Here is a 25,588-nt window from a genome sequence, read left to right on the forward strand (position 1 = left end):
CAGGACGGGCCTGAAAGTGCCCTCTTTCTTGGGTACTATGAAATAAATGGAATAATGCCCAGAAGTTACCTCTTCCGCAGGTACTGGGATTATGGCTTTTAGGGCCAGGAGCCTCTGTAAGGTCACTTCTAGTGCCACTGTCTTGAGTGGCGAACAAGGAGATTCCACAAACTTGTTCGGCGGAAGCCGAAAGAAATCCAGGTAATATCCTTCCCGGATGATGGCGAGGACCCACTGGTCCGAAGTGATCTCGACCCACCTGCGGTAGAAGAGGGTTAGCCTGCCCCTATGGCTGCTACCCTCGGATGGGTCGGCTGATTGTCATTGCGGGTGACGGCCGGGCTAGAACCCGGGCCGGTTCTCTTCTTGGTGTGTTTAGCCCGAAAGGGCTGATTCCTGGCCTGAGAACGAGGAGCTTGATAGCGAGACCTGTAAGGGTTGAAGCGCTGCGAGTTTCTACCTCTGGATGGTCTGGAAACAGGATGCTGGCTCCTCCTTGACCTGTCTTCCGGTAGACGGGGTAACGGAGAGGCACCCCATTTAGTAGCCCAATTCTCAAGGTCACTGCCGAACAGTAGGGAACCCTTAAAGGGCATTCTTGTGAGTCGAGTTTTGGAGGACGAGTCAGCCGCCCAATTGCGTAGCCAAAGCTGTCTTCTGGCTACCACTGAGGAGGATACTCCCTTGGCTGCCGTACAGACGAGGTCGGAGGCTGCGTCTGTGAGAAATGCGAGAGCCGATTCCATGTCTTCTCCCGGGTGTTATTTCTTGCCTGTGATAAACAGGAGCGCGTCACCACGGTGCAGCAAGTCGCGATTCGAAGGGACATGACTGCTACCTCAAAGGCTTGTTTCAGAATGGTGTCCATGTGGCGGTCATGCGCATCCTTGAGAGCCGCTCCCCACTCCACCGGAATGGTGGTGCGTTTCACAATTGCGTTAATTATGGCGTCTACCCTGGGGCACGCCAGCAGTTCCTTGGCTGTCGGATCTAGAGGGTACATACCAGACAAGGCCCGACCCCCTTTGAATGAGGCCTCCGGTGCCTTCAATTCCAGCTCAATTAGCTGCTGTGCTGCTTGTAGGAGGGGAAAGTGGTGAGCCGATTGGCGCAGGCCCTCTAGCAGAGGGTTCTGTACAGGGACCCCCTGGGGGGTCCTGGCCCGGAATGGCCAGCTCCGATAGGCATTGTGAGACCAGGCCCGGCAGATGATCTTTCCGAAAGAAGCGTCTCATGGTCCGATATGGTTCTATCTCAGAGGGAAGTTCATTCTCTTCGGGGGGCTCCTCACTTACCTGTGAATAATCCGAATCCCCATGATTGGGGCTGTCGGGTGGTGAATGGCTGTGCCTAGGTCTCGAGGTTCCAGGGACCGGATCAACCGGGACGGAAAGACCCATCCGAGGAGCAGACTGCATCTGGACGAAGGCGTGAATCCCCTTAAACAATTCCACCCAGGAAAGCGAAGCCAGATCTGCCCGCAGGGATACCAGGTCTCTCGGATTCCCTGGCTGCTCGCCGCGGCCTGCTAAGTCCGGAGTGTTCTCTAAGGAACCGCTGGGCTGGGACCGGTCCTGTCCTGGGACTGCCATGGCTTCCTCACATTGGGCACATAGGGAGTCTGCTTCCTCGCTCTGTGTGGCTCTAAGATTGCATGCTGAGCAGAGGCTTAGAGCGTTCATGCCTGATTCTGGGGGTGCCAGCTCTGCAGACGCAGAGGCCTTCTTACGCTCCATTTGCCTCAAATGTGGTGTCGTCCTACGATGTGCGCCTAACACAGGCGCGTAACAGCCTGCGCCTATGAACGGGCGCCTTATAAACGTGCGCCTAGAGCAGGCGTCTTATAAACAGTGCGCCTATGAACGGGCGTCTTATAAACAGTGCGCCTATAGCGGGCGTCTTATAAATGTGCATCTATAATCGGGCGTCTTAGCATATGTGCGCGTATCCTAGTAGCGTGCGCCAAAAACGTGCGCCTATTGCGTGCGCCCACAACGTGCGCCTATCGCGGGCGCCCACAACGTGCGCCTATCGTGGGCGCTCACTACGTGCGCTCAGCAAGCAAAAAGCGCTTAATTAGAAAAGAGAAGTAGGCAGGCAAAAAATGGCGACCTCCCAGGCGGGCGGCCTCGTAGGCAGGCCCAGTTAGTCCACACTTCCTCGGAGACCAAGTAAAGATGTACGCTTTACCTTGTCTTTGGTGCTTCCCGGCTGCGACCCGGGCGGTCTCCGGCTGCGGGGGGGAAAAAGGAAATACCTCCACCGCCGCGCTTAAGGAAGTGCACCCGCTGCCTCTAGGCCGCGCCCGAACCGCTCGGGGGCCAAGCCGCGCCCGAGCCCTTCTTACTCGGGGGCTGGGTCCCTGCCACGAACCGGCCACCCGACCGAGGCTCCTACCTCCGAGGGACCACGGAAGTCAGCTCGGGAAACAACTGGGTGAGTGACCGCCTGGTATCACCACAGGAGTGCGGGGCTCGTCTTCAGTAGATTTAGTCGATAGAATTTGGAAAACACGCTCAGCGAGCGTGGGTAGCTCCAAACTGCTTTGGAGACTGAAATTACTGAATTGATTCACTTCCTGTGGGGGTTTATGTACCCGTGCTGACGTCAGTTCCGTCTCCAACTGCTAGCACGAGCACACTATACCCATTTGTTTTGAGTCCATCTGCTACACGCTAGGAAAGAAACGTATTAACCCTAGTCTAGGAGTGGACTAACACTTACCAGTAATTCCTGTAACACTTAAACACTGAGGAGGTTCATACTATAACCATTCAGCAGCTAAGGGAGGGAAGCTAGATTCATGTGACTGCTCTAAAGAAATGGGAAATTATCAGTTAAGTAGCAATTTCTCATTTCTTAGCATCCAGTCAGATTAATACTGAATAAGTGGGATGTACCCAAGCTACTCCCGAATAGGGCAGGGAGGATCTGCCTGCGGTCCAGTCAAAAATCACAAGTGCAAAGACTGCGTACTCCAGGGCCTGCACATCCAGATATCTGAAAAAGTATGTAAAGAGTCCACATCTCAGCTCGGCAAGTGTCGACGGGAAACAAGTTCACTTCCGCTCATGACACTGCCTGAGCCCTGACCTGACTATGTAACGTCCTCCCAACATCAACGTATGCAGCCAGGACTACCCTCCTTAATCCAACAAGCTGTGGTAGTCCGCGAGGCCAGCTCTCCCTGCCTAGTTCTTCCATGATAGACAAACAGACGATCCGTCTTCGGTACAGGCCTAGTAACCACCAGATAGTGGATGTGTCTCTTGATATCCAAGGGTCACAACAGATATTCTTCTACATCTTTCTCTGACCAGAGACAGCAGGGAAATGGATTGATTCAAGTGAAAATCAGTAGCCATCTTCGGTAGAGGAGGAGGAACAGTACATAGCTGTACTGCCCCTGGAGTCACCCAGAGGAATGGCTCCTGGCAAGACAAGGCCCGCAGTTTGGAAACCCTACACACAGAACAAACTGCCACAAGAAACACAATTTTCAAGGTCAGTAACCGCAAGGTCAGGTTATGCATCGGTCTAAATGTAGGGCCCACTAAGAAATCCATACCAAATAAAGACTCCTTAAGGACACCGGAAACCGCAAAGGAGGACGAAGGTGTTTCGCTTTCAGGAAACTGGCCACATCAGGATGAGCGACAAAGATCCACCATTCACTTGACCTCTGAAACAGGCAAGAGCTGCTACTTGTACCTTTAAGGAATTAAGTGCCAAGCCTTTATTCAAGCCATCCTGCAAAAATTCCAAAATGAATTCCAAGGAAGAGTACCTCAATCCTCACATCAGCCTCAATCAAACACTTGCCAAATCCACACAGACCAAGGAAGTGGAGATCTTTCTATCTCTTAGCAAGGTGCAAATCACTGCCACAGAGTATCCACATTTCAGCAAGCGAGCCTTTTCAAGGGCCAAACCATAAGACAAAATCGAAACGGATCTTCATGAAAAACAAGACCCTGCTGCAACAGATCCCTGTTCACCGGAAGCCGAAGGGATGATTCCACCAGGAGTTGCCGCAGATCCGCATACCAGTCTCCTGGGCCAATCTGGAGCAACCAAGAGCTCCATTCCTCTGTGGTGATCAATTCTTCAGACTAATCTGCCCAACATGGGCCAAAGAAGAAAGGGGTACAGCAACTTGTCTTCTGGCCACTCCTACACTAACGCATCAATCCCCAGCAACTTCAGCTCTCTCCTGCAACTGAAGAACCGCAGAACTTTCGCATTACGAGAAATTGCCAGGTCTAGAAACAAGAGACCCCAGCGATCCAGAATCAGCTGAAACACCTCATTTGATAGCACCCATTCTCCTGGGTCCAGACTCTCGCTGCTGAGAAAGTCTGCTCTTACATATCTTTTCCTGCTATATGTGAGGCTGAGATCATCTAGAGATGTAGTTCAGCCCATTCCATAAGTTAATCTATCTCCTGCGACACTTGTTGGCTCCTCCCTGCCAATTTATGTAAGCCATAGTCACTGCGTTGCCAAACATTTTTATACTCCACTTTTCAGCACTTCAAAGTGTACATCAAAGCAGATTACATTCAGATACTATAGGTATTTCCCTATCCCCATAGGGCTTACAATCTAATTTTGTACCTGAGGCAATGGAGGGTAAAGTGACTTGCCCAAGGTCACAAGGAGCAACTGCAGGATTTGAACCCTGATTTCCCTGGTTCATAGCCTGCTGCTCTAATCACTAGGCTGCTACTCCACTTCAAAAGCATTACCTGGATCACTCGACCTTGCAGCCTGTTGCCAAACTACAAACATGCCAGCCAGATTGCCCTGGCTTCCAAACAATTGATGTTCCAAAGAGAACCTTCTGTATCCCAGCGCCCTTGCGCTGTCAGCTCCTTACAGTGAGCTTCCCAACCATGGAGACTCACATCTGTTGACAGTACTAGCCAGTCCAGTGGTGATAGGGAAATTCCCTTCCTTAGATGATCTGGCTGTAGCCACCATTGCAATTGGGAGGAGACCTCTACTGGCAAGAGGAGCCGAATCGAATAGTCCAGAGACTGCAGGTTCCACAGAGAACACGGAGCGCTGAATAGGACACAGTTGCACTCTCGCCCACGGTACCACTTCCAAGGTTGCCGCCATTAAACCAATTACTTGCAGGTAGGACCATAAGGTCGGGCGCAGAGTGTTCAGACGTAGCTGTGCCATCAACTTCTGAATACAAGCTTTCGGCAGGAAAAGCTTGCCCTGTTTTTTGTCAAACCGAACCCCGAGATATTCCAACAACTGAGCAGGCTGAAGACTGCTCTTGGCCAGGTTCACCACCCAGCCAAGCTACTGCAACAGGGAGATCACATTGAGGCTCACCAGGCCGCTCTCTTCCAGTGACTTGGCTTGAATCAACCAGTCCAAATACAGGTGCACTAGGATCCCATCCTCTCTCAATTCTGCCACAACTACCACCATGACCATGGAAAAGGTCCTGGGAGCGGTGGCCAGACTAAAAGGCAGTCCCAAAACTGATAATGGCATCCCAGAACTGTAAACTGCAGAAAGTGTTGATGCTCTAGTCGAACGGGAATGTGAAGATACGCTTAGAGAGGTCCAAAGGTTAGAAATTCCCCTACCTACACGGCCATTATCACCAAGCGCAAGATCTCCATGCAAAAATGCATCACCCACAGATGACTGCTGATATCTAAGATCCAGGATGGAACAAATGATCCCTCCCTTTTTAGGCACAATGAAAAACTGAATATCACCCCGTATTTTCTTGAGATGTGGGCACAGAATCACAGCCCTCAGACTGAGGAGCCTTGCCAAATATCCTCCACTGCCTGCTTCTTCTGCAGATAGTGTCAGGGAGAGACCATAAATACATCCCGAGGAACAATGTGAAACTCCAGTGCGTATCCTTCTCATATCACCTTCAGGACCCACTGATCCAATGTGATCTCAACTCACCTGATAGGAGAGAGGTGTCCCCCTCTCTCTTGTTCCCAAGGGTGGGTCGGCAAATCATTGGGAGGCTGGGGAGGTTCCACTACCCAAGCTGTGCCCCCTCTGGGTTGTCTGGAATGAAATGACCGGGATCTACCAAAAGGCAGAGTCCTCTGAAAGGTCGCTCCTTTATAAGGTCAAAAACGATTGGATCCCCTAGCATGACCACTCATGCTGAAGTAGTGTGGTGTCTACTTATTATCCTCTAGCATTTGCCCCTCTAGCTGGCCAGTTTCTCCAACTCACTCCCAACAAGCGAGCCTTTAAAGGGCAATTTTTTGAGGATAGCCTTGGAGGGTGCTTCAGCCAAACAATTTCTCAGCCATAACTGACGCCGGGTCACTATCAACTCAAGTCACCCCTCTAGCTAAGGTGTGGACCAAATTGCAGCCTGCATCTGCCAAGGAGGCGGCCACTGGCTCCATAACTGCCCTGGAATTCACCCCAGAATCATCAACCTCATGAGAGAACTAAACAAGAGCAAGCCACCAGAGAACAACAAGAAGCTATCTGCAAAGTCATTGCCACTGCTTCAAATGCTGCTTAAGTAAAGTTTCAATTCTCCTATCATGTACATCCTTCAAGGCCAATCACCCCTCTATGGGGATAGTCATCCACTTGGAGACTGCATATACAAGTGCATCCACTTTCGGAAAACATAAATGCTCTCTCACCACTGGATCCAGAGGGTACAGGCCTTCCAAAACCCAACATGGAATCTGCCCTAGGTAATCCCAGCATATTCAAGGTCTGGGAAATCAGGGCCAGCAGTTCATCTCTATGGAAGAACCGAAGCATAGTCCTATACGGTTCTAATCCCGGAGCAGGACAAACGTCTGAACAATGTGCCGAGCATGGAGACCAGGGGAAGGAGGAAGCCCTACACCAAACACTCTTCTTCTGTCTCTGTGTGTATATATAAACTTAACTGAGTTCAACCTTACCTGGCTGAGTACAGACACTATTTCCGGCTGCAGGGGGAGAGAGCATATGCTGTCACCACCACGCCTGGCTTCCTGCACCCACTGCTTTTAAGCTGTTAAAACGCTAAGTCTATGGTGACTGGATAACCCACTACTGGGCCAAGGCACTCATCTGAGGGACCATGGAAATCACCTCAAGAATTCTCAACTGGGGGGAGGGACCATTTGTTATCACCGCAGGGCGAATTATTTTTCCTTATTTCTCCTTTTCAATTTGAAGCACATCCCAAGTAGGAGATGCACGTCCATCTGCTGGGGATTGAGAATACTGGCAGGCTGTCACTACAAGGATATATATACTGTGAAGTCCGTTTGCTCAGTCTCCATCTGCTGCTACATGTGCATAACCCACTCATTCTAGATTCATCTGACTGTAAGCTAAGAAATTTTCCAACACAAAATAATTCAAAGTTGTTAAATCACAAAAGGATTGTGAGAAATTGCAAGAGGACTATGCAAAATTGGGCACGCAAATGGTAAATAAAACAATGTAGAGAAGTGCCCATTAGGGAAGAGTAACTCAAATTGGAGCTATACAATGCAAGATTCCACATTAGGAGTCACCATTCAGGAAAAGGATCTCTGGTGCCATTATGTTGAAATCTTCTGCTCAGTATGCAGCAGCAGCCAAGAGAGCAAACAGAATGCTAGGAACTATTAGGGAAGGAATGGAGAATGAAACAGAAAATATGACAGGACTATTGCTTTCCTATGAGGAAAGATAGGTTAAAGAGGTTAGAACTCCACAGCTTGGAGAAGAGATGGCTGAGGAGAGATGACAGGTCTATAAAATGAGTGGAGTTTAACTATTAAGCCTCAATCGATTACTGTTCAAAATGTACTAGGGGACCCAAGTTACTAAGTTGTATATTTAAATCTTATAAGAGAAAAGTTGTTAGTGTAGCTGCGTTTAAAAAAAAGGTTTGGACAAGTTCCTAAGGTGGAGTTGCAGAAATCCACTGCTTTTTCCTGCAATAAGCAGCATGAAATCTATCTATCCCTTTGGGATACTGCCAGGTACTTGTGACCCGGATTGGCCTCTGTTGGAAACAGGTTACTGGGCTTGATGAACCTTTGGTCTGAGTCAGTACGACAAATCTTATATTCTTAGGTTCTGATTGAACTGAGTTTCAAAGGAGCAAGTGGAAGTCACAAAGCAAAATAAATACAAGCAAGTTTTGCTTACCATAAATAGTGTTTTCCATAGATCGCAGGATGAGTTAGCCATGCTCCATGAGTGACATCAGGCAGATCTCTCTCGTCAGTTCAAGTTTTTAATGTACTAAGCATGTGCGGGTATTCAGCAAAATTGCTTACCTTGTAATAGGTGTTATCCCAGGACAGCAGGATGTAGTCCTCACATATGGGTGACGTCACTGAACGGAGCCCAGGCGGGAAAACTTTCTGTCAAAGTTTCTAGAAACTTTTGACTGGCCCAGTGAGGCCACTGAGCATGCCCAGCATGCTATGATATTCTCTGCCACAGGTGTCTCTCTTCAGTCTAGTATGTAGCTATGCATTAGCAAAAAGAATAATAAAAATAGAAGGCCCAACTCCGCGGGGTGGCGGGTGGGTTCTGTGAGGACTACATCCTGCTGTCCTGGGATAACACCTATTACAAGGTAAGCAATTTTGCTTTATCCCAGGACAAGCAGGATGCTAGTCCTCACATATGGGTAATTAGCAAGCTAGAGGCTGAGTCATTTTGTAGTGAAGTATTGTTGTTGAATGAGTCAGCAGAAGATCACAGAATATTGGATGTAGAAGGAGTTGGGTTTAAGCTGGAAACAAGTTCTTTAAGACAGATTGTCCGTAAGCTGAATCTTGTCTTCCTTGCTTGTCCAAACAGTAATGAACTGCAAAAGTGTGAAGTGAACACCATGTTGCAGCTTTACATATGTCAAGGATTGGCACTGAACGATAGTGTGCTACTGAGGTTGACATTGCTCTTACTGAATGTGCCTTTACTCGCCCTTGGAGAGGAAGGCCTGCTTTTTCATAGCAAAACTGTATGCAATCTGCTAACCAGTTGGATAGAGTATGTTTACCCACTGCTTTACCTGGTTTGTTTGGGTCATAGGAAACAAAAAGCTGATTGGATTTCCTGTGAACTGCAGTGCGGTTTAAGTAGAAAGACAGAGTATGCTTGCAATCTAAGGTGTGTAAGGCTCTTTCCCCTTGGTGAGAGTGAGGCCTTGGAAAAAATGTGGGTAAAACTATAGATTGGTTTAAGTGGAAGTCCGTAACTACCTTAGGAAGGAATTTTGGATGAGTACGGAGAACCACTCTGTCATGTAAGAACTTAGTGTAGGGTTCATATGTGACAAGTGCTTGTAACTCACTAACTCTTCTAGCTGATGTAATGGCTATGAGGAAGATAGTTTTCCATGTAAGAAATTTTAGGTCACTGGAATCTATGGGTTCAAAAGGAGAACGCATGAGTCTAGTTAAAACCAAATTTAGATCCCATTGTGTGGCAGGGTGTCTAATTGGTGGTTTTAGGTGAATTAAACCTCTCATAAACCTGCTGACAAGAGGTTGTGTAGAGATAGGTGTATCTCCTACCTTGTTATGGTAAGCTGAAATTGCACTTAAATGTACTCTTACAGATGAAGTCTGTAGACCTGATTCTGAAAGATGGTACAAGTAGTCTAGTAAAGATTTTGTAATGTACTCTTACAGATGAAGTCTGTAGACCTGATTCTGAAAGATGGTACAAGTAGTCTAGTAAAGATTTTGTAGGGCAAGTGAAAGGATTGAAGTCATTTTGCTTGCACCACAAAGTGTATCTCTTCCATTTGGAAGCATAGTTCTTCCTTGTGGAAGGTTTACGTGAAGCTATAAGAATTTGGGATAGGTTGGATGAAAGATTAAGTGGTTGTAAGATCAAGCTTTCAACATCCAAGCTGTCAGTGATAGGGATTGAAGGTTGGGATGTCGCAACCGACCCTAATCCTGAGTGATGAGAGTGGGAGCTACTCCCAGGCGAATTGGATCCCTGACTGAGAGGTCTAGCAGTGTGGGAAACCATACCTGTCGAGGCCAGTATGGGGCTATGAGTATCATGGTCCCCTTGTCCTGTTGTAGCTTCACTAGAGTTTTGGTTATGAGTGGTATCGGAGGATACGCATATAACAGGCCTAAGTTCCAAGGGCGAGCAAATGCGTCCTTGGATGGCTTGTTGTACAGGTTGTATAGGCAACAGTAGTTGTCCACTTTGTGATTCAGATGTGATGCAAAGAGGTCTACTGTTGGTTGTCCCCAACGTTGAAATATCCTGGTCACTATTGTGGGATCCAGGGACCATTCGTGTGGTTGGAACTGACGACTGAGTCTGTCCGCCACTACATTGTGAATGCCTGCTAGGTAAGTGGCCTTGAGAAACATGGAGTTGTTCAAGGCCCAACCCCATATCTGAGCTGCCTCTTGACAAAGGAGGTACGAACCTGTCCCTCCTTGTTTGTTGATGTACCACATGGCTACTGTGTTGTCTGTTTGGATCAGCACAGTCTTGTTTGCAAGGCAGTCCTTGAAAGCATGCAGAGCATAACGTATAGCTCGCAGTTCCAGGAAATTGATTTGAAATGTTGCTTCGAGCTTTGTCCATGTTCCTTGTGTTTGGAGATTGCCTATGTGAGCTCCCCAACCCAAGGTGGATGCATCTGTAGTCAGAGTTATTTGTGAAACTGGTTGTTGAAAGGGTAGGCCCTTGCACAAATTGTCCTTGTTCACCCACCACAGTAGAGAAGAACGTAGTTGGTGGGTTACTTGAATTGGAGAATAAAGTGGTTGAATGGCTTGGATCCATTGTGATCTTAAAGTCCATTGAGTTACCCTCATGGCCAGTCTCGCCATAGGAGTGACATGAACTGTGGATACCATGTGGCCTAGTAATGTTAGAAACTGATGAGCTGTTGCTTGTTTCTTGGAGTGAATCGAGCTTGCCAATAGAGACAGTGTGTTTGCTCTATCTTCTGGTAGAAATGCCCTTGAAAGGTTGGTGTTTAAATCCGCTCCTATGAATTGTAGGAGATGGTTTGGAGTTAGATGTGATTTTGGATAATTGATGAGAAATCCCATTGAGTGCAGTAGAGCAATAGTTTGGTTGAGAGACTGTATTGCTCCTGTTTGAGATTGGCTTCTGATGAGCCAATCGTCCAGATATGGGAAAACATGTACACCTTTTTTGTGTAGGTGTGCTGTTATTACTGCCAGACATTTGGTGAAGACTCTGGGAGCAGAAGCTAGTCCGAAAGGCAGTACTCTGTATTGGTAATGTTGAAGGCCCACCATGAAGCGCAGGTATTTGCGATGAGGAGGGTATATTGGTATATGGGCGTAAGCATCTTGAAGATCCAGAGAACAGAGCCAATCTCCTGCTTGAAGAAGTGGGAGCATTGTGCCTAGGGAAACCATCCTGAACTTTTCTTTCTTTAGAAATTTGTTGAGATTTCTGAGGTCGAGGATGGGACGTAGGCCTCCAGTTTTCTTTGGAATGAAGAAATATCTGGAGTAGAATCCTCTGCCCTGCTGAGACCTGGGCACTGGTTGAATGGCCCTGGCTGTCAGGAGGGTGGATAATTCTATTTGTAATTGAATTATTTGGGAATTTTGTTGTGGGTAGGAAGTCGGTGGGAATTCTGGAGGAATTGTGAGAAAATTTAGTTTGTAACCTTGAGTTACAATGGAAAGTACCCATTGGTCTGTTGTTATCTTTTCCCAATTGGAGTGGAAATAGGAAATTCTTCCTCCCACTGGTATGTGTTGTTTGGGGTTTAGGAGGGTGGGTCTGATCTCTGGATTTGTGTTCAAAAACCCGTAGCTGGACCAGTCTGTGGAGGAGGCTGAGTACGGGCTGTTCTTGGTTGCCTGGCCTGAGAGCGCTGGGTAGGCCTAGAAGGTCTAGCCCTAGTAGGTTGATTGTAGTACCTTCTTGGCCTGTAGTATGGACGCCTAGGTTCTCTGCGAGGAAAACGTCTAGGGGCCTGATTTGTTGGTTCTTGAGGTAATTGTGACAGCTGTCTTAAGGTCTCCGTGTGATCCTTAAGTTGTTGGACAGCATCCTGCACTTTTTCCCCAAACAAATTGTCTCCACGGCACGGCAGATCTACAAGCTTGTCTTGGACTTCAGGTCTGAGATCTGATGCCTTCAACCAGGCCCATCTTCGTGCTGTAATGCCAGCTGCTGCTGTTCTTGAGGCTGTGTCAAAATTGTCATAAGTAGCCCTTACCTCATGTTTCCCAGCCTCCAGGCCTTTGGCAATGATGGTTTGCGCAGATTCTTGGAATTGTTCTGGGAGAGAATTGGTGAAGTGTTCCATTTGCTTCCAGAGATCCCTTTGATACTGTGTCATATACAGTTGATAGGCAGAGGTTCTGGAAGATAAAAGTGCACCTTGGTACACTTTTCTGCCCAGGGAGTCCAGAAAGCGATGATCCTTCCCTGGAGGAGCTGAAGAATGTGGACGTACCCTTTTAGACTTTTTCTGGGCAGATTCTACTACCACAGATTGATGTGGCAACTGTGCCTTCTGAAAGCCTGGTGCCTGCTGCACTAGGTAGGTAGTGTCTACACGTTTGTTGACTGCTGGAACCGTGCATGGGTGTTCCCACACTCGCTATTGTAGGTCCAACAGGACTTCGTGGATGGGGATTGCCAGAACTTGTTTTGGTGGGTCCACGAACTGCAGCACCTCTAGGGTATGTTGTCTCGAATCCTCTTCTGATGAGAGCTTAAATGGTATTGTATCAGCCATATCTTGGAGAAAACTTGAAAAGGATAAGTCCTCAGGTGGGGATCTTTTCCTTACTTCAGGAGGTGAGGGTTCGGACATAAAGTCCTCAGAAGAGGTACTTGACCTTTGATCATCCCAAGAATCTTCTTCATCTGGTTCTTGATAGGTGGTTCTTGGGGTTTTTCTTATATTTTTGGAGATACCTGATGGTCCAGGTAAAGGGTCATCGATGGAAATCATGGGTGGATTGTCCTCCATGGTTCTCTGAGGAGTTGTATTGACGACTTTTTGATATTTTTGCAATAGTTGTTGAAAGAGTGCTAACTCCTGAGGGTCACTATCCTCTTGTACTGTTGTTATCGATAAAAGGATAGGTGGCCTCGATGTAGTTGTCGAGGGTAATGCTCTCGGTGTCGATTCCGTCGATGACGGTAACATCGAAGCTATCGGTATCGATGAATTAGCTGGGATTTGAGCGTATATCAACGTCGATGACGTAATGATTTTTGGTGTCTACGTCGAATCTCTTTGAACCGGAGTCAAAAATGACCCCGGCATCGGTGTGCCCACCGGCATCGGCAAGTTTGCCGGCATCGATGTAGAAAACATCGGCATCGACAATGAAGTCGGTATGGTAAGTTGTTCCTTCAGAGCCTGTGAAATCGCTTGTCGGATTAAATCCGGCAATTCCGGCCGCACAACCGTTGGAAGCAGAGCAGTTGAGGGCGGTGGCGTAGGCTGAAGCACAAGTTCCTGTGTTGGCTCTGGTGTCGGCAACGGAGTCGAGGTAGGCCGAGATGTTGAAGACTCAGAGGTTTCCTGATGTCTAGGCCGCTTCGCTGTCGAGGGTTCCTGGGAAGCCGGGTCGGATAACGAGGGGCTTCGATGACGGTGTCGATGTTTCGACTTCGATTTTTCTATCGATTTCGTCGACGTCGATGAAGGGGACGAGTGATCCCCCGATGGTCCCGGGCGAGGTTTTTTAAGGACTATGCGCTTAGTCGCTCCAGCCGGAGACGACTTCGATGACTGTGATGGGGAAGGTATCAGTTGCAGGCTGAATAAATGCTCCATTTTTTCGAGCCTGGTTTTCCTGGTTTTTGGAGTCATCTCCGCGCATTGTGGACAGTTATGAACGTCATGTTTATCTCCTAGACACACCACACATTCGGTGTGCGGGTCTGTAAGACATTTTTCTCGTACACACAGGGCATTTTTTAAATCCTGTGGACATCGTGAAATCGACGGCCGTCGATTCGACTGAGGAGAATTTTTTAAGATCTCCGAAATCAAATTTTTTGACTGGGTTACTTACCGGCCGGCAAGAAAAAACCCCGAGAGATTTTCTGTGACAGAGAATGTCAATATCACGACTATTAAGTCGAGTAACAGTTGAGGTAAAAAACTCAATGGCTCCGGACCCGCGATGCTAGCTGCAGCGCGGAAAAACGAAGACTGAAGAGAGACACCTGTGGCAGAGAATATCATAGCATGCTGGGCATGCTCAGTGGCCTCACTGGGCCAGTCAAAAGTTTCTAGAAACTTTGACAAAGTTTTCCCGCCTGGGCTCCGTTCAGTGACGTCACCCATATGTGAGGACTAGCATCCTGCTTGTCCTGAGATAACCACGAGAACAACGGTTCCAGAACACTTCAGTCAATAACAAAGCTAGTTATTGACTGAGTTCCTAGTATTGGTTGCTGTCCAGGGAGGAGAGTGTGTTTCGCATCCTATCTACAGAAAACTCCGCTTACGGTAAGCAATACTTGACAGAAGCAAGCCTACTTCTGTCAAGCAGGCTGAATTAGCCATGCTCCATGGGGAGTCCCAAGCTGAGGGTTGCTATGAAACAAGTTCACTTTGTAGTAAAACCCATTTCTTCTGTGAACTAAATCTCTTGCAACCCGGCTCCCCAGTGGACAGCCAACTAGGATGATGTGGCATACTTGTGGACTGTGGTTCCCACTGCGCTGTTCATAATGGCAGCTGTATCTAGGCAATAGTGCAACGTGAAGGTATGTACTGACAACCAGCTAACTGCTTTGTAAATGTTCTCAATAGCAACATTGTTTAAATGCACCAATGAAACAGCTGTTGCTCTAACTTGGTGAGCTTTTACTCCATCTAGGAGATTGAGCAATTGCACAGTCTAGCAATGTGTAATGTATACTGTGCTCCAATTGGAGAACATTCACTTAAATACAGGTGTAGCAGGGTCTGTTTGGATTGTTTTTTAATATGCGAGGGTATGTTTGCAATCTAAGGCAGGAGCTGTTTTTTCCCTTTCATGCCTGCGTGGCTTTGGGAAGAAAGTCTGTAGTGAGATATTCTGGTTCAAACGGAATGGTGACACTATTGTAGTTAAGAACTTCATGGAAGAATTGGAGATAAGGTGGGAAATTTACAAGGGCTTGGATCTCACTTATTCTGTGGGCTGAGGTCAGTGCAACTAAGAAGGACTTTCCAGGTGAGAAACTTCACAGATGCCAACTCCAAGGGTTGAAGGGTGTTTTTATTAGATGCCAGGACTATATTTATAAACAATGGGATATTGGGGGGAGGGGGGTGGGGTCACTTTAGAGGACATAGGTGAAGACAACCCCACATGAATCTGGAAATTAATGGATGCATGGAGATCAATTGTCCATTTTCCTGTTGATGGTATGTAGCTATGGCACAGAGATGAAATCTGACAGTTTTCAAGTCCCGTGTTTGAAAGGTAATGTAGTCGGAAAGTAAGCATTGGGGGCCGCATATGAAGGGGTCCAATGCCTGCTGAGCGCACCAACTGGAGTAGCTTTAGTTTCTTTTGATGAGTGGTTTTCATACTGACAGGACATCTTGAATTGGCTCAGGAAGATTTCAGTGCACTACAGTCGCAAGTTCAACATCTATGCAGTTGAATTTAGAGGGGCCTGTAAGGTATGAAGGAGACATCCTGTGTTAGCAAGCCTAGGTTGCTCCCGAATTTCTGCAGAGGGGAGGATGAGTACTGCATCAGACATATCGGAGCTATCAAAATCATTGTGGCCTGATCTTGCATGCATTTCTGAACCATTTAAGTATTGGGTGAAATGCATACAGTAGTCTGCAGCTCCAATGCAACAGGGAATGCGTCCAGAGCTTCTTGATGGGGAGTTGGATGGATGGAGCAGAATTTGCTAACTTCTGTTCTGTTCCATTGCAAGGAAAAGCATGTCCACCCCCGATTGGAATAGAGGCTATTTGTGTGGGTGGAATATTCTGCTGAGGCAATTAACTTCCACGTTCACAGTTAGGTACAAGGTTGGGAGAGTAATCTGCTTTGGATGCTCTTTGCCAGATGGTCAGGGCTTCCTTGCAAAGAGCTTGGGACCATGTAACCGTTTGTTTACATAGAACACTGCTACCTGGTTGTCTGTATGGGTCATCAGGGATGTCCCTTGGAGGTGGTGTTGGAAGGCTGAGGGCATTTTGCAAGGCCCTAAGTTCAAGAAGATTTATAGAGTGGTTTTGCTCCTCTTGGTCACAAAGACCTTGAGTTGTATTGCAGAAGGTGAGCTCCCCATCCCTTGGTGGAAACATCTGTGGTCAGAATCAGCTGGTGTGACACGAATGTAAAGAAGCACCCTTTTCAGCACACTGGATTGTAGCCACCATCTTATTTTGGTTGACAAAGGTTGGAAATATTGGGAGCATCGAGTCCTGAGACTCCATTGTAAGTGGCACATATGTAGTCTTGTTAAAGAAACTACATGATTAGCTGCTGCTATGTGACCCAAGAGTACTAGGACGTGTTGAACTGATGCCTTTCTGCGCTGGAGAAGTCTGTTCACTGCAATATGAAGCCTGAGGTCTCACTCGTAAGAGATATGCTCTGGATTCTATGTGCCTATGAACCGTATCTGTTGTGAGGAGTATGGATTTCTCTTAGTTGATTAGAAATCCCGTTTCCAGGTAAAGCATTGTTTGTTCAGTGAGAGATTGCATAGCTTGTTCGTCTGGTGCTATCATCAGATGACATGTGGCACACTTGTTGCTCCAGGAAACAGGCATATCCTGGAGCAACAAGTGTGCCACAGCCACCACTAAGTATTTTGTGAAGACTCTCGGGGCAGAGGAGAGCCCAAATGGGAGGACTTTGTATTGGTAATGGAGTTATCGCACTCGGAAGCAAAGGTAATGCCAATAGATGGGGTGAACTGGGATATGAACATAAGCATCCTTTAGGTCGAGAGAGCATACCCAGTCATTGGACTGGATGAAAGGTAAAATAGTACCCAAGCATGTCATCTTGAATTTTTCTTGAAGGATGGTTCAGGGATTGGAAGTCTAGAATGGGTCAAAGATATCCTGTCATCTCGGGAATGAGGAAGTAATGGGAATAGTATCCCTTGCTGCAATCCTGGGTAAGGATGGTTTGTATTGCTCCTTAGTTGAGCAATTTTTGCATCTCCTGATTGAGGAAAGCCAGTTGGTCAGGATTTATGGGATGTGGTCAGATGTGGCAATGCAGGTTGGCACTGAAAGTTCAAATGTTAACTCCTGAATTATCTTGAGGATCCATTGGCTCATGGTTACATCCTTCCAGGCCTGTTGGAAATGTTATACTCTCCTCAGACAGAATTGTGGCAATGATATATTTAGGAACTATGCTGAGGTTTTGTGGCAGGTTGAGATTGTGGTTTTGACACAGACTGTACAGCATCCCCTTTGTGGGGGCTGTCTGCTTTGTTAGTAATTGGCTCGGTGGTAGGGTTGGTAGGAGCAGATTTGTCACCAAGGGTAATACGAACCTTTATATTGTGGATAGAATTGGTGACTGGCAGCTTTGTGTTCACTTTGAGACAATAGGGATTTAACTGCCACGTTTTGCTCTTTAATTTGCGCAGTTTCCTTTAACTTCTCTGAAAATGTGATCACCCAACGAGCTTTTCATGCACATCTTCCTTGATGTTTCTTGCTCTCAGCCAAGTCATCCATCCTGCACCTACTGATGCCGTAGGTGTTCCAACCATGGTGTCAAATATCTCATATATTACCAAAAGAGATATCTAAAACCTTCTTCAAGGTCATGTAAAGGGTGAGGCAAGAGTGGCTCGCCTGATTCTGAGCATATATATGGCTTCAAGTTCTCCACACAAATATATTGCACTATATAAAATTGGTGCTGTTCTATCTTTGCGGCTAACAGTCTCTTGGAAGACTTTTCTAGCAAACAGGTCGATCCAGTAAAGTTCAGTTGAAGATTTCTCGTCTGTAACGAGCTCGCTGCGCACAATTCGGACGGGTAAGGCAAACCAGCGATACAGTCTCCAGTTTTGCGCGTCCGTAGCGCTTCTTAAAACAGACGCGTAACCCTTCCCGCACCCGGCATGTAAATGAACGAATTAGCTGTATAATGAAGGAATTAGCTATTCCCCTCCGATACCGTAACGGGCACTCAGGTTCTCTCATTAGTAACGCACTGTTTTGCCGCGGCCGTAACATGTTAGTTTACCGCCTCCCCCTAGTAGGAGTTAGGACTGTGAGTCTAGTAACAAATCCATCGACACCGCTTAAGATACTCAAAAACAATAAAACACAATTTAAAAAAAAAGCGATACAGAGATGATCGAGAAAATGTAATGATGTGGGACACATAAAACCTGTCAGAAGAAAAAATAAAAATTTTTAAATACCTGTCGGAGGGCCGCGTGGTTCCAGGCGGCCGGTGGCAGCGGGAGCCGGGTGGTCGCGTGTTAAATCTAGGCCGCGGGCGGGTGGGCGCCTGTTCCAGGCAGCGGCGGCGGGGGGACACGCGTTAGTTCGAGACGGCCGGCGGGCGGCGGGTGGTCGCGTGTTAAATCTAGGCCGCGGGCGGGTGGGCACCTGTTCCAGGCAGCGGCGGCGGGGGGACACGCGTTAGTTCGAGACGGCTGGCGGGCGGTCGCGTGTTAAATCTAGGCCGGGTCCGCACAGGCGCGACCCCTGCGATTCGGCGCTCACGGCGTGACGTCACGGCATGTGACTGCCTTGAGCGCCGAATCGCAGGGGTCGCACAGGCGCACATTCATTCATTCACTGCCGGTGGGGGCTGCCTCTCCGGCAGCCCCCACCGGCAGTGAATGAATTCATTCATCCAGGCGGAGGAGCCGGCTGCTTTCGCCACCGGCTCCTCCGCCTGGATGAATGAATGCGCGCCTGTGCGGACCCGGCCTAGATTTAACACGCGACCACCCGCCAGCCGTCTCGAACTAACGCGTGTCCCCCCGCCGCCGCTGCCTGGAACAGGCGCCCACCCGCCCGCGGCCTAGATTTAACACGTGACCACCCGGCTCCCGCCGCCGCCGGCCGCCTGTACCCACGCGGCCGTCTGAAACTAACGCGCGTCCACCCGCCCCCCCCCCGCCCGGAACAGGCGCCCACCCGCCCGCGGCCTAGATTTAACACTCGACCACCGGCCCCCCGGATCCCGCCGGCCGCCTGGACCCACGCGGCCCTCCGACAGGTATTTAAAAATTTTGATTTTTACACTTCCTGGTGCCTGTCATTTCAAATGTCTTTTGAAATGACAGGTACCAGCGCACCCAGGTTAATGTATAGGCGCTGTATTAAGCGCCTATACAGTAAAATGGGTTACGCGGGCATAACCCTTCCCTACCGCTTTAAAGCCGCGGCATGCATTTGCATGCGATTAGAGGAGAGTATCGGGGAGTTAGTGAAGAGAACTGTGCGTGCGGGGAGGAAGGGTGCGCCTGACACTACCGCACTGTTTCTACCGCGGCCTTACTGGATCGACCTGAAAGTTATCAAGGACCTTGTGGTTTCTCCCTGGCAGTGGATTGAGGTGGAGTCTTGTCTTTTGTGTTTTTCACTGCAAACTCTACTATCATCGAGTTGCATCATCCCACTTCTCAGGGAATTTTTCAACTTGAATTTCAAGGCTACCTTCTGAGCTGTTGCAGACTCCGAATAAGGGGTTTCCCATTTCTTTAGAACTGTTTGACATCTCATAGGATGGTAGAATTGTGGGTTCCGCAGGGATGTTTAGGATCTCAAGCAGACCCATTACCTCCGCTCAAGCATATGTCTCCTCGATTTCCAGCTTTAATGTGGAGCCCAACCTTTCCACAAACCTACAGTAGGGTCAAGCCTTCTGGGGGAAAAATGTGCTCTGGTGGCTCTTCTGGGAGATCAGATGGTTTCCTCCCCCCCCCCCCCCCGGCACTGCTACCGGATTCCCCTGGAGAACTATCTGAAGGCAGAAAAGGCAATGGCAAGGCAGGTGCCGTGGTCTTGGAGGAAGTAGCAGATCCTCCTGCAAGTACGAACACAGGTTCCCCGAAGAAGGAAAAGAGATAGCTGTGGTGCTCCAACCATTTCTTTTCCTTGAGTGGTATTATTGTGTAGGCCGCTAGGAAAGATGTAGCTATCTGCAAGAAGAAATTAGGGGAAAAATCCCTTCACTATCTGATTTGTTCCACAGCTTGATGCTCAAAAATGAAATTTCTGATCTATTAGTTAAAATTTGTAACCTATCATTAAAATCATCCATTGTACCTGAAGACTGGAGGGTGGCCAATGTAACCCCAATATTTAAAAAATGCTCCAGGGGCGATCCGGGTAACTATAGACCAGTGAGCCTGACTTCAGTGCCAGGAAAAATAGTGGAAACTATTCTCAAGATCAAAATCGTAGAGCACATAGAAAGACATGATTTAATGGGACACAGTCAACATGGATTTACCCAAGGGAAGTCTTGCCTAAAAAATCGGCTTCATTTTTTTGAAGGGGTTAATAAACATGTGGATAAAGGTGAACCGGTAGATGTAGTGTATTTGGATTTTCAGAAGGCGTTTGACAAAGTCCCTCATGAGAGGCTTCTACGAAAACTAAAAAGTCATGGGATAGGAGGCGATGTCCTTTCATGGATTACAAACTGGTTAAAAGACAGGAAACTGAGAGTAGGATTAAATGGTCAATTTTCTCAGTGGAAAAGGATAAACAGTGGAGTTGCCTCAGGGATCTGTACTTGGACCGGTGCTTTTCAATATATATATATAAATGATCTGGAAAGGAATAAGACGAGTGAGGTTATCAAATTTGCAGATGATACAAAATTATTCAGAGTAGTTAAATCACCAGCAGACTGTGATACATTACAGGAGGACCTTGCAAGACTGGAAGATTGGGCATCCAAATGGCAGATGAAATTTAATGTGGACAAGTGCAAGGTGTTGCATATAGGGAAAAATAACCCTTGCTGTAATTACACGATGTTAGGTTCCATATTAGGAGCTACCACCCAGGAAAAAGATCTAGGCATCATAAGTGGATAATACTTTAAAATCGTCGGCTCAGTGTGCTGCAGCAGTCAAAAAAGCAAATAGAATGTTAGGAATTATTACGAAGGGAATGGTTAATAGAACGGAAAATGTCATAATGCCTCTGTATCGCTCAATGGTGAGACCGCACCTTGAATACTGTGTACAATTCTGGTCGCCGTATCTCAAAAAAGATATAGTTGCGATGGAGAAGGTACAGAGAAGGGCAACCAAAATGATAAAGGGGATGGAACAGCTCCCCTATGAGGAAAGGCTGAAGAGGTTAGGGCTGTTCAGCTTGGAGAAGAGACGGCTGAGGGGGGATATGATAGAGGTCTTTAAGATCATGAGAGGTCTTGAACGAGTAGATGTGACTCGGTTATTTACACTTTCGAATAATAGAAGGACTAGGGGGCATTCCATGAAGTTAGCAAGTAACACATTTAAGACTAATCGGAGAAAATTCTTTTTCACTCAATGCATAATAAAGCTCTGGAATTTGTTGCCAGAGATGGTGGTTAGTGCAGTTAGTGTAGCTGGGTTAAAAAAAGGTTTGGATAAGTTCTTGGAGGAGAAGTCCATTAATGGCTATTAACCAATTATACTTAGGGAATAGCCACTGCTATTAATTGCATCAGTAGCATGGGTTCTTTAATGTTTGGGTAATTGCCAGGTTCTTGTGGCCTGGTTTTGGCCTCTGTTGGAAACAGGATGCTGGGCTTGATGGACCCTTGGTCTGACCCAGCATGGCAATTTCTTATGTTCTTATGATTGTTGTCCTGGTGACATTGATGGGGCATTTGCCTCCAGTACTAGTTTCTAGTCCAGATCTACACTTAGTAATGAGCTGGGTATAACAGAGCTAATTGGATTCAGGGTTTGCAGATGGAAGCCTCGTTGTCGTATAGTGTATGCCAACACTGACCTTAGCAGGAAAGGGGTAGATAGGTAACCCTGATGAATAAGTCAGAGGCATCCTGGGTGGTTGAACAGCTGCTCTTAATATGCTGTGTTCTTTTCCCGAGTGTGAAGAACTTGCTCGTGATAGTGGTCTAATGGAACGGGATTCTGATCCTTCCCTGCTTCTATGCCTGGATTTCTGGTCCATGCAAGACTACTTGGCGCCATGTATCTTTTTTGTAAGGGTGCTCTGTGCTGTGGCCTTCCGTGTTGAAGGCTTAAGATTACTTCGATGAAACACTGTGTGCTAGCGATGCGCCACAAATTCTTCATGCACCAATGATGCGCTGTGCACTGTGTCATGTATGTGCCCTGCCTCAATGGCACGCTGTGCTTTTTCTTTGGCGCTTGCTTCTTATGAGCTCCAGGGCTGTTTGCTCCAGTTGTGCAGTAGTAGGGTTTGTATGCTTCACATGGCATTTTTTAGTATGGAGTCAGGATGCACAACCAGAGAAATTTGGTGCTTGTAACCATTGGTGCTTTGGGCACCGCCCAATGAAGAGGTACATTTGTTGGTGTTTGGCCTGTCGGCTTATTTTTTTCGGCCCTCTGGCAATGGGCTCTTGGGGACATGTGCCACAGTCCATTCAGTTTGCTTGGTCATGATCCAGGCCCAGACAGAGGTAACATGCCTGTCTGTAATGGACACTGCGACCCGCAAGAACAGTACTTAAAACCTGCAGTAGGGTGCAGAGAAACTGTAGCCCTGAAAAGTGCTGCCTTTTTTTTTTTGAAAATGAGAGTATAGTATGAAGCAGAGAATCTCCTGCATCTGTGCAAAGCACTGATAAAAAAAGACTGAAGAGAATTCTCAAATGATCATTCATGCGGGAATACCTGCACATGCTCAGTACGCTAAAAATTGACGAGACAACTCCGCAACAGGCCACCTGACATCACCCATGGAGCATGGCTAATTCAGCCTGCTTATCGACAGAAAACTACTTCTTCACAACTTGAACATCACATGCTTAAATTAAAAATTTCTTACCAATCACTGAAGGACATGATGTTATAAAGGGGAGGCCTCTCCAAGTCATTAAAGGCTGACTGTGCACTTAAGGTGCCAGCTCCCATGTTATCAAATATGATCCAATCTCCAACATTCAGCTCAGGAAGAAGACAATGCTCCACAATTTGATCAAGCTCATCATAGGATGGACCCCAGAGGCTACTGGCAAACAGAGGCTCGTCTTCCTTAAATTTCTAAAGAATTAAGAAACAATCAGGTCATTTATGCTTTATTTTAATGCACCTTTTTCTAGATCCTAAATTGCTTTAGAGTGCAAGAGAGACCCATGAGGTACTCAGAACATTAAATAGCAGTATTTTGAAGTGTGTTCCCTATTCTAGATGTTACTGGTGGTTTGTTTATAAATGGGCCGAGACACATTTTGGATACAAGGCAAATCATAATAGCATGACTTATTAAAATGCTCACCTTGTGAACTGCTGGTATGGTGTTCAAATTTTCAGACAATTTGCTTGCAAAGGAACCATATACTCCATCATTCATGTAATACATAAAGGCTGGCTCATTTTTGGTCTGCTCTTCTAAAAAAGGAGAAAATTGCATTTTAGCTGAAGTCAATGTTTCTCAGTACTTAGCTTTTATTCAAGGTTGTCAATATAAAAACATATATGCAGTCAATTTGTTCAGAAACATGTTAAATTTTGTGCAAGGCCAGACTGAAACCATCAAGGACTACAAATAATACATTCTGACCTGGAAGACAACAGATCTATGCCTGGCAATCAGATGCCATGTCTGTTACCCCACCCTTCTTCTGAACCTCCATTTAAGTTATTTAAAAGGCTCTGCATCAATGTTCCTTTTAATATTTTAAGGGCTGTGTGTACAAGGAAGTTCTTGTGTGCAATGTAGTATACAAATTTGTTCTTGACAATCTTTTAACCGCCATTCTATTTTCTTTTCCTGTGTTTTCCTATGTGCACTTGTTTCATAACCTGTGTACGTGTGCACAGCGTTCAGGATTATTATTCTGCACTTACTAATAGTTCTTTGTTTTCATATGCACTCATTTATAACCTAAAACTCCTGACTTGCAATGGATGCCCAAGAATTTTCTGAAAAAAATGCTGTGTCAAAAGTATAAGACCCACAAGTAATAATCTTGACCTATAGTGAATAATTTTCTGGCTAGAGAATTTTCATGGAACAAAGTAGACCATCAAAATCATTAGCAAAACACACTAAAAGGATGGTAACTTATTACCATATTTATTATGAAAGCATATTAATACATCTTAAATTAACTTTTACTAAATAGCCCCAACAACTCATAAAACACTATTCTACATATATCCCAACTAGGACCCTAGTTTCAAATACTCCGATTTCAGGGGATATCCACCCATAAAAACACCATACCCAAATTTTTAATACTTCAAATCAATACAAAAAAGTAATATTTCACAAAACTGAACTCTCAACATCCTGGCGTAATACACCTAACAAAAAAATGTTCATATCTTAAATCATATATAAAGATATTCTAAAAAATTAGTCTAAAAATTACTAATATTTACTGTCAAAAACACAATGCTCCCAATATCACCACCACCGGTTTCAAACAGCACCATGAAACATCGAATTTCACATCCACTACCGCCTACAAACAGAAATAGTATATACAAAAAACACATACTATTCCAACCTGACTTTTGCATCATTTCTATCGTATACTTACCCAATACAACTGCTCTAAAGGTTTTACTATATCATGCAACTTTTAACAAGCATCTTCGCTTAAATTTTGACTCATCCTGTATATAAAGACCATTAATTTAAGGCTTCCAATACAGAGAGCCATCAAGAAATCACTGCCAATAACACAAATGATTTCTTTGCTTTTTTAATTTGCGAGCATGCTGCAAAAATGCCACGTATGCGCTCTACTATTTGCAACCCTTTTAAACTCAGAAGACCATATACCTATTATGTATTCTGCTACTATTGGACAAAACCCAACGCATGCAAAACCACACTATCAAATCACCTTAAGGCTTCTGCTATTCATAGAATGGACAAACCAATTATACCCAACACTTCTAAAGATTTACATAAAAACGGTATCATTTGCTCATACTGGAGCCGATCCCTCACCTGGTGCTTCTAATTATAATTCAGATTTGAATTTTGGCTCAAATAAAGAACTGGTTCATTTTTTACGATCTTACAATCGAGAAGGCAAAAGAATGTGGCAACATCGCCCTCAAGGATTCACTCGACAGAGTATCACAACAATCAGCAGCAGTGCATACTTACATCTGTTGTCAGTTTGCCTTCAAGAGATTTAACTAATGAAGATTTGAAGGTGTTGAATTATGGGTTATCATTTATCCCTACTCCAACATATGATCCATTTAAAACCAGGGTTGAATTGTTTTAATTTTTTAGATGTTTGAAACTGGCAATACTTTTTAATGGTCAATGTGATATATATCAAAGAACTAAATTTGTTAGACATTCAAAGTGGTTGCCACCTAATCTACAAGATCTATTTATTATGGTGTTTAAAAATTTAGTATTAAGCATTTGGCAATATTGGAAGAATCCAAATCAAGATATAAATCTCACATGGCTCCAATGGGATTCATTGCTTAAATTAAAAAAAAAAAA

The 25,588-nt window shown here is 46.1% G+C and overlaps 1 protein-coding gene across 2 annotated transcripts in view; it reads right to left on the reverse strand.

The window, feature by feature from the left end:
- Nucleotides 1-25,588, reverse strand: part of AZIN1 (antizyme inhibitor 1) — a 268,902-nt gene that overhangs the window by 28,354 nt on the left and 214,960 nt on the right. For both annotated transcript variants that reach the window (XM_029591846.1, XM_029591847.1), the window contains exons 10-11: nucleotides 23,387-23,499; nucleotides 22,937-23,151 (exon numbers count right to left, since the gene is read on the reverse strand). In XM_029591846.1, coding sequence (XP_029447706.1) covers nucleotides 22,937-23,151; nucleotides 23,387-23,499 — 328 coding nt within the window. The remainder of the gene's footprint in view (nucleotides 1-22,936; nucleotides 23,152-23,386; nucleotides 23,500-25,588) is intronic.

The sequence above is a fragment of the Rhinatrema bivittatum genome, chromosome 2, assembly GCF_901001135.1.
Source record: "Rhinatrema bivittatum chromosome 2, aRhiBiv1.1, whole genome shotgun sequence".
NCBI lineage: Eukaryota > Metazoa > Chordata > Amphibia > Gymnophiona > Rhinatrematidae > Rhinatrema > Rhinatrema bivittatum.